The 12,072-nt window shown below is 37.4% G+C and overlaps 2 protein-coding genes across 3 annotated transcripts; one reads left to right on the forward strand and one right to left on the reverse strand.

Moving 5' to 3' along the window:
• Nucleotides 1-218: 218 nt before the first annotated feature.
• Nucleotides 219-2,367, forward strand: LOC109020591 (chalcone synthase-like). 2 transcript variants are annotated; one of them, XM_035690858.1, is made up of 3 exons: nt 219-284; nt 501-804; nt 1,177-2,367. In XM_035690858.1, the coding sequence occupies exons 1-3, from the start codon at nt 282-284 to the stop codon at nt 2,253-2,255; spliced, it is 1,386 nt and encodes a 461-aa protein (XP_035546751.1). In that variant the 5' UTR covers nt 219-281; the 3' UTR covers nt 2,256-2,367. The 2 variants fall into 2 exon arrangements, with proteins under 2 accessions (XP_035546751.1, XP_035546750.1); XM_035690857.1 differs by lacking the exon at nt 219-284 and having other exon boundaries at nt 352-804.
• Nucleotides 2,368-2,814: 447 nt separating this feature from the next.
• Nucleotides 2,815-11,460, reverse strand: LOC109019080 (PHD finger protein EHD3-like). The gene is made up of 7 exons (XM_035691081.1): nt 11,306-11,460; nt 10,025-10,277; nt 8,090-8,308; nt 7,683-8,009; nt 5,412-5,501; nt 5,154-5,198; nt 2,815-4,293 (listed from the first exon to the last, which is right to left on the reverse strand). The coding sequence occupies exons 2-7, from the start codon at nt 10,265-10,267 to the stop codon at nt 3,370-3,372; spliced, it is 1,848 nt and encodes a 615-aa protein (XP_035546974.1). The 5' UTR covers nt 10,268-10,277; nt 11,306-11,460; the 3' UTR covers nt 2,815-3,369.
• Nucleotides 11,461-12,072: the final 612 nt, after the last annotated feature.

The raw sequence follows: 12,072 nt of genomic DNA on the forward strand, positions 1-12,072 counted from the left end.
ATGTTGAAATTAAGGCTCAGCATGAATACCAAATGCTTGACAGGAAGCGTAAATGGAGACTACAACTTTGAATCATTTATTTTTCATTACATTCTGCTATGCGATTACATTCATAGGCATTTCTACAGATAAATAATTTCCAAAACTATTGGGAGCAATCAACACCTGTCCCACAAGGAATGATTTCTGAATTCTAGAAGATTTTTTCCTTTTCTGCTGTGTTGTGCTGTCCTCTGTGACTGTTTCATTTGTTGCTTTGGTGCTGTTAGCTGCTTTTGCAGATGGTGAGACCACACGGCTTGGCTTAATTTCTTCCTTGCCAATAGATAATAAAAATGAAGATGCCGGATATCCAATTGTATTCCATGTAGAATGGCATAGATTTTATCGTGATTTTCGAAGAAAACTAATTTAAGGCAAGATCATAGTTCACGTCGTCTCTCTCACTAGCATCGACCGATCCAAAAGTTAAAGAGACTTTTGATTTTTCGATGTTGCAGATCAAGTTCAAAGTCTCACCTTTCGTCAGTACCGATATATGGATCTATATATACCAAAAGAAAGATGTCATCTGCAACCATAGCGGATTCCCAAAGATCGAGCTCTATCCGCTATATAGCTACTGGTGCAAGTGGACACCGATGGCGTTATCAGCTCCACGACATGGTCAACCAGCCCAAGTCCTGGCCATTGGCACAGCGAATCCGGTGAATTCTATCGACCAAAAGGACTTTCCAGACTTTTACTTGCGCGTGACTAAGAGCGAACACATGACCGAATTGAAAGAGCAGCTTAAGTTCATTTGTAAGCATTCATTGAAGCTAGCAATTATCCTTTCCAGTTTAGGAGCAGCTAGATAGAATTCATTTTTTATCAAATTATACCCATGTAATCATGTGGGTGTACGAACCTGTGGTGCAAAGTAGAAGAAGAAAACAAGAGGTCAGATCACATGTTTTTTTTTTTTTTTTTTTTAAGTGAACACAAGTTAATTTGGATATAAACTTGACATGCTTGAATCTTGATTTTATTTTCTTCCCCTAGCTCTACTTGTCCATGTGGATGCTTTCTTGATACTTGATTATTTGCTTCTTCTTCCTTTTTAATTCATTTCATCCATAGGCGCGCTGTAGATTTGACCTTACAGCATGCATGCATGTTAAATTTCTCTCACAGGCGAGGAGTCATCGATAAGGAAACGTCACCTTCTCCTTACCGAGGAGATTCTGGCAAATCCAAACATTGGGGGCTCTGAGTTCCGATCTCTCAATGCACTGCAAGCTATGGGAGCTCCCGAGGTAATCAAGCTCGGCAAGGAAGCAGCAACCAAGGCTATCAAAGAGTGGGGTCAACCCATCTCAAAGATCACGCACCTTGTATTCTGCACAAGGTTCGGTTGGGACGTTCCCAGTCCCGCCTATCAACTCACCGAGCTCCTTGGCCTTAATACATCGGTTGAGACATACATGATCGATGAACACTGCCATGCTGGTGGGATTGGCCTTCGCCTCGCCATGTATATTGCAGAGAGAAATGCAACTGCACGTATACTTGTGGTGTACTCCGAGAACACCGCTGTCTTATTTGAAGGACCCTCTGATGATCAAACTGACGTACAGAAACTCAACACATATGCACATTGTGCAGATGGTGCTGCGGCCGCAATCATCGGTGCCTGTCCTGATACATGGACTGAGAATCCACTGTTCGAGCTCGTAGTGGCTTGTAAATCGGTTCTCCCTGACTCAGAGGGCGCATTGGCCAGTTTTTTACGTGAAATGCGCCAATCATTCTATTTATCTGAAAATTATATGCCCATCTTGGATGGTAACAACATGGAGAAAAGCTTGGTTGATGCGCAAATCTGGGCTGAAAGATTGAGACAAACTGGCATAAGTGATTTGAACTCCTTGTTTTACGTGGTTAATACTGGTTTGGGAAGATTGCTCGACAATTTCGAAGAAAATCTAGGTCTAAGTGACGGAAAGCTCAGAGCAAGTTGGCATGTGCTACGAGAGTACGGATACGTGATGGGTCCGGGCCTGTTGTTTGTCCTTGATGAGATGAGAAACAAATCCATGAAGGAAGGAGAGACCACAACCGGCCATGGTTTGGAGTGGGGAGTTCTGTTTGGGTTCGGGCCAGATCACGAGTTGGAGACATTTGTGGTTCGCAGCATCCCCATAATTCCTAATCCTTTTGTTGGTGCTGTTAATTTTCTACTAAAATGGTTTGCCACAAAATTAATGTGGTGAGCAACAGTGAAGTCTTGATCGATATATATATGTGTGTGTGTTTAAGCCCGTCTGCTTTCCCCTGTTTCCTGCACATTCATTGAAGCAACCCAAAAGCTGCCCCAAATTTTACTTTGCTAGTGAGAGTGTTTAGACAGTGAAAGCATTTCGTCTCGTATCATCTCCTTTTTATTATTATAACTTTCTCAAATTTTTATATAAAATATAATAAACAATTCAACTTTTTTAAATTTAAAAATAATATTATAATAATATTTTATTCAATTGAAACTGAAACTATCTCATCTTACTATTTAAATCGCACGTTAAATTTTATTTACCTTGAAGCAACCCACCCCCTTCCATGGATGTCTGCCTCGTCCAAAGAGAGTCGAAACAAAGAAAGTTCATCGCTGTTCACGGGACTTCAGATTCCCCGAAGCAACAAATGGTACAAACACGTTTGCATGACAGCCCACAAGCTTAAAGATTACAAATACCTTCTCCCAAGCAAAACCCTTTTTTTTTTAACAAATTTTACACGCACAAGATTTATAGCTTAGGATGAGGGGCCATAATCAATTGTAACATAATACATTCACAATAATATTACAACTCCAAATTCTAGGAGTAAACCTAAATATCATATACATTAGACTTAAAAAGTCAGAAAATTATCCAATGACCAATATCCTAACTCCCAAGGCATACTGAAGATTTCAAATACAACAGATTCAAATATGACAAAAGAACCATATCCCCTACTTCAATCATCAAGAACTGTTCTTGGGATTTCTTTTTATGTACACAAATACAAAGCAACAAATTAAACAGTGGCTCTCAGAACAATCACTTTAGGCCTAAATGGTATCTTGTTTCTGTTCATTTCGGCAGATTCAAGCTACAAATACAGTTTCTGGCTCTGCTGACCAGTAATATACAACCTTCAGAATCATATTTTCCCCAGTTTAAGCAGCCAAAAGTCAGCAAGATCTAACATTCCACAACCTACACATACCAGTCAATTTAAAAATGTAGTGAAAATAAAATTCTTGGCATTGGGAGATACAAGTAAAATTAAAATCAATACTTGCCAAAAACTATTGACTTTACGTCCCCAAAAAATTCATGATTTCTATAGCCCGATCTCAATGGCACCCAAATTCTCTTCAAACTTTAGTGTCTTTGCTGCAGTTAAAAGCATGTCCATCCCTCCACCTTTTTCTGATGCCTCTTCTCCTTTATCATTCCATCTCTTTTCAAGATTTTCAACTGGCATAAACCCCCCTACACCTTTCTTTCTATGTTTAATTTCTTTAGTCTCGTATGCTCTTTTCGCTCTGCGTATTGCCTGGATCCCTGCATTACATTTTCTGCAGAACCATTTCCCTCTTGGAATTGATGTACGCGGTGGTTTCATGCAATAGATGTGGTATGCATGATCACAGCCATCACATAAAATGATCTTATCATCATCTTGATCAGCGAGGCAAACCCTGCACAGACAAGAAGGGCAGTACCAACGGGAGCCATATGATTTTAATTGCTTAGTTGTCAGGCACCTAGCATGGTAGTATTTATTTGGGCAAAAGCTGTGACCACAAGCCTTCAACTTTTCACCATCTTCTACCTCATTTCCACAAATTTTACAGCATAAAGAGTTTTTTCCACCTTTTGATGGTTGAAGCCCATCGTCCATACCACAATTTGAGTTTTCTTCGATGTCAATAGAAGTTTCTTCATTTATAGCAGAAGTTTCATCATCACCTCCATTACTTAAGGACTTAGGAGCAATAAGCCTATCACACACTTCACAATTTTGATGGGGTGACGCGATTCTACTTGCAGCGCAAACGGCACAGTACCAGCTTTTAGGGGGAATCTCTTTGATGGCAGGTTCGATGCAGGAGACATGGTACATCTCCTCACATGAATCACATAATAAATAATCCCTACCATCTGCCTTGCCTCCGCATTGCCTGCAAGTGCAAACTTTGAACACACCACAATCTTCTGTTTGCACTGGTTTAATCAGAGAGTCTGATTCCCGGGGAAGAAACTGTTTTGCAGTGAAAAATAATTCGTTATACGTATCATCCAGAATGCATATAGTACAGATGAAGAGATTTGAATATAAGTCAAAGAGGAGAAGAATAGGCATGATTTATCACTAAAATTGAGAGATTTACACCATATGGAAAAAAGAAAGAAAACAAAATCATGAGACTCTGCCTTAGCTTATACCCAGCAAAACACGGAATGCCAGAGGCAATTAGCTATCCAGTCTTACAGATAAAGTAACAACTAAAACCATTGCACACCTCACGTGTAAAGAATGGAAAAAAATGAGACCTTAGTTAAAAAAGAAATTATTTGATTGCCCAAGATGAAGAATAACCCCATGGCTTTTAGGCAAAGTGGCTCTAAAGGACAAAAGTTTAAATGCTCAAGTACTGCCCCCGTTGAAAACCTTGCTGCTAACTCTTTGGTAGCCACTTACCACAAACAGGGCAGGGATCCATGTGTATGGGATTTAGTTCTAAGTGCAAAGAGCAAAGGAAACCTTGTAAGAAAAAAGGGGAAAAAAGGAGCGAAACAGCTTCTTTTTATTTTATTATTATTATTAGTTTTTGGAGGAAAGTAATTCAGAGTAAGTAGATATTATGAGCTTGCAATCAGCTCTACAGAACATATGACTTTAATTTGTAATGGCGGCTCAAAACATGACATCATTGGGAGTTTCCAGAATCTTTCCTGAATTTATCTTCTTCAAAGAACCAAATGCAGCCTAATTTATCTATATTAGTAGCTTAACATCAATCCAAATTCATCTAGAACCAAATGCAGCATGTTAATATTAATGCTGATGCTGTTGAATAAAGCACATAGTAATACTATAATACGTAGAACCTCCCTTACCTCGTGTTCACCATCTTCATATGTGCTGTGTATTCGTCCTCCCACCTTGGAGACAAAAGTTAAAAAATATATATATATATATATATATATATAAGTAAAAATTGAGTTGAGATAAAAACAAAATCAAACCATTACATAATGTATGAAGTGTAAATGATAATACTGGAAATAAATATATATATATATATATATATATATATAACCAAAACTCAAGGCACTGGATTGGCTTAGCAATCTTTGAAAGTTGGTCTGTCTCACCTGCTCATGATAGGCAGTACTTGACATGTCTGAAAGGCTCTTTGCAAGAGAAACAAACTCACTTCCAATCTCTTGAAGCTTTCGCCATACCTAAAAATATTAATTCAAATTTAAGGCATATCCAATGACAATGAAACTCAATACACCTGGGAATAAGCATATGTCCTCATTGTAGAAACTAAACATTGCATATGTAGCATAGTAGCTTCTAGATGAATACGCTTGTGAACTGGGTCTATTTCATTGAGCAGCATCAATGCAACACAGCAACATCCAGAAAATAACATTTCATTAGCCATCAGTTCTCATGGATACAAACACACCCCAACATCCGAGAAAAGATCAGAATTAAAAACTTTTGGAGACGTTTGGATTTGAAGATGACTTGAGATGAGCTGAGATGAGTTGAGATGGATTGTGAATAGTAATGAGATGAGTTGTGAATAGTAGTGAGATTTGTGAGTTAAAGTTGCTGAATAGTAATGAATAGTAGTGAGATAAGCTGAGATGAGCTGAGATGACTTGCGAATCCAAACATCTCCTTAATCAAACTGCAGGCTTTTACCCCTTTCCAGACTTCTACGCCAATATTTAAGGAGCTTTCATAAATCATAAATGACATGCTAAGAAGTGTTTCAACACTACCTGATTCTATAAATCAAGAGAAAAATTAGGGTAACGAAAGTTCAAAGAAAAGGGAACGAGGTCCTATAATCTGCATGGCAGGCATATTGTAGTATAGGGATGATGTATAAGAAAGCAAGACTGGAAAAATATTGTTCATCTTCCACAACATTGTGAGATGGCTAGGAGCTTATGGTGGTGTTGAGTGGATTATGACCTAGAGGGTGGTGGAGTTGTTGGCATGTTGGTAGAGTCCTTATGATGGTCACAAAAATTCAGATGTTTGGAGGATGGCTCCTTTGTGCTAAATGTGGTGGATTTGGCAAGAACACAAGGCCCAAAACCCTAAAGACCATGGGAAGACAAATTCGGAACTAAAAGCCATCATTTTCACCAATCTCTATGTTTGGATGAGTGCTCACAACAGATCCCAAATCTCTATGTTTGGATGAGTGCTAACAACAGCTCCCAAATCTCCAATTTAATATATTTTGAGGAATTTTGCTAGCTTGGATGTATCCTTTTCTATGCTTCTTGTGTAAGTACTCAGCTTGCACACACCCCTCTATGCTTTAATAATTTCCGTAGCTTGTCCAAAGACAATTAACTTCCAAAGGTAAAGATACAAAACCTTTCATTAATTCAGTTCTCCATTAATTTGGGCCAAAACTCACAATTTTGTTTTAAAAGTAAAATTGTATTAATGAGAATAGGCATAGCCCAAGTACACAAGGGTGTTTACAAGAGGTAACACCTATTTAGGAGGAACACAGAACAAAACTTCAAGCATAAAGGTCATGCTTGGTTATGAAAAATGTTAAGAATATTTGAGAATTTTTTACATTGGGTTTTGGAAAAGGAGAAAATATATATATATATTGAAAATAAGTGTTGTATTGGAGTTTGTGAAAAGTTGTTTAAATGCAAGTTTTAAGAGTATTTTTATTTTGGAATTTGTAAAAGTTGTAATGATTTTTGTGTTTGGATAACGATTGAGTAATAATTGGATCAAAATTTGAAATAGAAATTTCTTTGAGATTCAAAGATGTTTCATTTGATTTGATAAAATTTTTAAGTTTTAAAAAGTTTTGTGAAACCACATATGGCCAAAGTATTCTTTATGAGATAAAGTAACCATTATCACCACACAATTACTAGAAATTTATACAATATTTCCTTAGCATAAGAACCATGAAGCATTGAAAGTATCAAATATGACCAAAGAACTTTTGAATGGGCTACGATACCAAAAATGTGTATTAATCAATACATAAATCAAGCAGTTTTGCTATGCACACTCATAGAGTGCAAAATGAAGGACTTTTTAGAAATTATTACAACGAAAAGTTTTTCTAAGATCTATTTATCAAAAAAAAAAAAAAAAAGTTTTTCTAAGATCTAAGGCCAACAATTTATTTCGACAGTGCAAAATTGTAAACGCGTAATTTCTTTTCGAAAAAAGATATCTTTTGCTACTGAAAAACAAAAAAAAAAAAAAGAGAACATTTATTAATACACTGAAACAAAAGGCAAACATCAAAAGGGTGAAGTTGTATAGGCCTTGAACTATTATTTTGACAGCATATATATAACACATAAAAGAGTATGAAATATAAGAGCTTAACGCAAAAAGAATCTCGAGATTACCTGTTGAATATCTGAAGAGAAAAGGACAGGTGAACGTTCATAAGCTCCCTCTTTCATCCTCAAGTTTATGACACTAAAGTCAAAAAAGTCAGCCTTGATTCCTTGGAAATTCTCAAACAGCAGCTTGCACAATGAGGTGAACTTGTCCGAAATTAAAATATTAAACGTAGCACGCTGACACTTCTCAGTATTGTTATTGTGATCAGATTCATTTAAACATCCACTAGATAAAGCACCTGCATGCCCATTAGCTGCTTTCTGGGATCCATTCGGCATGCACCCTGTTTGTGAAGCTTCACGCCTGTCTTCATCACAATGGCCAGATTCCTGCAAGACAACCATGAAAGAGAAATAATTATAAATACAAATGATGACTACTTTCAGTAAAACACTGCAACTTTGGTTACCTTAACCACCATCGTACCATCAGTTCCATGATTAAATACAAGTGCCTTCCAAATGCACCCCCGTATAAAACTTTCATCAACACTAGATGACCGATGCATGTGCTCCAGTATAACATTTCTCCAGTGCCTCTGTAAACAGTCATCTGAACCATCCATAGGAACATGGACTTCTTCAATAGAGTTCTTTTCTATAACTGTGTGACCAGGTTCCTTCAGAGTCTGCAAGATTTCAAATATAATTTGAGAAAGGGTAACGAGGACCAAACCACAGGCATACAGTACCATATCCTAATGTTTCACCAATTGCTATTCACCATATCCAAATTGTAGCATCCCCTTGTTCGCCATCAGTATTTGTGCTTCTAGGTATGTATGGATAACATCATTGACCTAAAATCTAAAAATATATATGCACCGAGTTGCATACTTATTTGAGTATACAATAATGAGTGCACCATATGTTTGGATGCTGCGCTCAACAACTTCCATTCCGTAGTTTTAGAGATTTGATTGAATTGTTATTTTTCTTCTTTTCCTTAGATGGGCGCTTCATATTGTATACTTACTATGCACTTGGGTTGCACCCTTCCATGCTCTGAATAAGATTGCCTCACTTATTCCAAAAACACCCACTAAAGATCTTTCTTAGAAAATTTCAATCTGCTCATGTAAGAGTCTTGAAAAACATGTAAAACAAATGTTTTGTCCAAAATGCACAAACATTCATGTTTCATTTCGCTAAAATATCACCACCAGTCCTAAAGGAGTTGAAATCTTCAGATTGAACTTGGGATTTAGCAGCCCCATTTAAAAAGGTTATTTTTGGCCTAAGGCTCCATCCAATTATGAGACAATATGCAAATTCCAAACCAGTGATTATCCAATGCACACAAATTCTAATTCCATTTGTAATATGACACCTCTAATAATACCATATCGTACATGTCCTATGTACTTGGGTTATGCCTATTATTATCAATAAAATTCTTATTTACTAAAAAAAATAATAACATATCATGAAAACTAAAATGCCATTTTAATGGACTTAACTTTCATGGTTTCCTCGTATTTATTTCTTCTTCTTGCTAGGTATTTTCTCTTCTATACATCCAGTGTACTTGGAATACAACTATTGATGTTATATGTTTTTTTAACTACAGAAAAAAATATATCACCACAATGCCAAATCTAAAAGGCCAACATAAGTGATTCATTCTGATAGGTATGTCAGGGAGCGTATGCGTCGATACGTTGAAAAGGATGGCCCATACTAGATGCATGCCCCATAACTGACCAGTGACAACATTTCCGCAACCCACCCTTCCTCGAAATTAGGCGATTAGTGAACAAGGCATGTGCTTGATGGTATATGGCTTAATACAACGACTAATCGCATGGACTTGATTGCACATCACAACCATTTTAACTACTGTGTGAGCTGGGAATAGAAAGAAGCAATTCTCCTCAATTCCATCTTAAGTTCAATTTTGAGGGAAAAAACCTCATCTAGTTCACAGTACAGAGGTAAAAGCTCAAAACATGACTACAAGTTTTTCTGATTCCACTTTCCAGCCCAATGGTTTCCAGTATAAGCCACTGGCGTTGATTGATATGCTGACTAGAACGTCCCCGCATTTCTCTATTATGGCAGCAAGCAAAATTTGTACGCGTGTCAGTGATAGTTTCTTCAAAAGTTTTAGGTGCCTACTCACAACCAGTTGCTTCAGGTACAGTCACTGGGCAGATTATTTCTCTGAATAAAAGCAGCTTACAATATTTCAAATAGAGATTTCAAGGTACAACACCAAACTTTAAGCCTTGAAACTCGAGAGTAATTAACAATTGATCAAACTGTTTTACATGCTAGAAAAAAGTTAGCAAACACATCTTGCAATTGAACTAGATATGCGCAATATAAAGTGAAGGAGCAAAAACCTGTTCCGTTAACTGACTTGCAGCTTCTGCACAAACTCTCCAGTCTTGCTGAGCTTTGCCATCTGAACTTGATCTCACATGCTTCCGCCTCTTGTAAGTTTTGAAGCTCTTGCTTCCACCAGAGTTCCACTGACCACCATCATTCCCATTTCCAATTGCAGACCCATTATTCACGGCTTCACTCTTCAAGCCCTCAGTGCAGTATGTTCCATCGCCGGTACCAGTTCCCTCTTCATCACCCATTCCCTCAGTACTAAAAAGAAGTTAACAATTAGGGTTTCAAAGTCATTCCCACTTTCCGATATTGGAGATTTAGGTGAATTATCAGGACACCCACTACACAAAGCCAACAATAATAGCCAAAACAACCACAAACTAAACCAATTTTGTAAAGGAAAAAGCTACTTGGACCGAGATTTCTTACCAAGAAAGGCGACAGACTGAGGTGAAAAAGCCAGATGGCTATTTACGAAAAAGCTCCCCGAGACCCTCTCTGCTCCACATTTGAAAATCAAAGACAAAACAAATTACAAAAGAACAGTGCGGGAAGTAGGAACAGTAGCATATACTCGCCGTTCATCTCTCTATCTGTCTGTGTATAGCCTCTCTTTTTACTTTGCTTCCAAAATTCAAAGTATATACCTCTATCTATCTCTTTGAAAATGCGACATCAGAAATCTTGAAGGATTCTGTGGGTGATGGAGGGAGGGAGGGAGGAGAAAGAGGGTTTAGGGTTATGAGGGAGAGGGACGGCAAAATGAGGCAGAAATTTCGTTTTCCCAAGGGTTCAGACCAGAGACGGCAAAAGGAGGGAGAAATCTTTTTCTTTGTAAATACCCTCGAGCACCGTTTGGTAGCGAAAAAACGCAGGAAAGAAATTAACATGGAATTTCGAAAACTAGCGTTTTCTCTTGCTTTCGGTTTCTGGGGAAACTAAAAGTTCGACTAAAAAGGAAGCCCAACACTTACGCCTAACTCCTTTGAGTGAAAGAAATAGCTTTCTACTATTTCCTAGAGTCAGAAACACCGAAATTCGAAAACTAGCGTTTTCTCTTGCTTTCGGTTTCTGGTGAAACTAAAAGTTCGACTAAAAAGAAAGCCCAACACTTACGCCTAACTCCTTTGAGTGAAAGAAATAGCTTTCTAAAGTCAGAAACACCGAAAAGTATACATTTTCTCGCTTGTGTTCTTTTCTTTTGCTACATTTTCCACAGCATCATGGAAATTAATAAAAGAAATTGAGAGTCCATTTGAGGATAACAGAGAGAGAGAAACGCTTACCTGAGTGGAATTTTGATTCTTGAAGCCCTAATGAGATAATGTTTTTGCTTTTCTGGAATCCCTAATGAGAAAAAATGGGAACCCCAAAATATAAGAAATTGGTGGCGTTGGGACTCTGCCGTGGCTCTTCCGACTGCCGGTGCTCTGATCCAAAATATTTTTAGTATCTTTTTAAGAAAATAATAAAAATTTAAAAACATAGAGAGCGGTAATTTAGTATTTCGTTTGTTTTTATTTTATTTTGTTTATTAATATCCTTAATATGAAAAAATAAGAACGAAATATAGGAGGAGATTTTTTTTTTTTTTTTTAATGAAACATAGTAAGCTTTATTGAAATAATCAGCAAATCAAAGGAAGAATACATAGAATGACCTTCCTCCAATCTAATCTCATCCTCTTGACTCTCTAAAGCATACATGGCCAACACATGTACTGTCATATTGACATTTATTCTCACATGAACTGCAATCTAGTGATCAAAATGAGACAAAACAAACTTGGCATCTCTTAAGATTACTCCCAAAATATGGAACTGTGAAGAGTTAAGATTGATACTGTGAATTACTTGCAATGCATCCCATTCCAAGACTATGCTTCTCAAACCTGTCTCTTGTAAAGATGATCGCCTGTAATGCTCCATATACCTTTGCATGCTTCTGGAAGCCACCACCCTTGCTTCAAAATCCCTTATAACAATATCTATGCCAACTCTACCAATCTCGTGTTTGACTGCAACATCCCAATTCACCTTATAAGTGCCTAAAG

This window comes from Juglans regia, chromosome 6, assembly GCF_001411555.2.
Source record: "Juglans regia cultivar Chandler chromosome 6, Walnut 2.0, whole genome shotgun sequence".
NCBI lineage: Eukaryota > Viridiplantae > Streptophyta > Magnoliopsida > Fagales > Juglandaceae > Juglans > Juglans regia.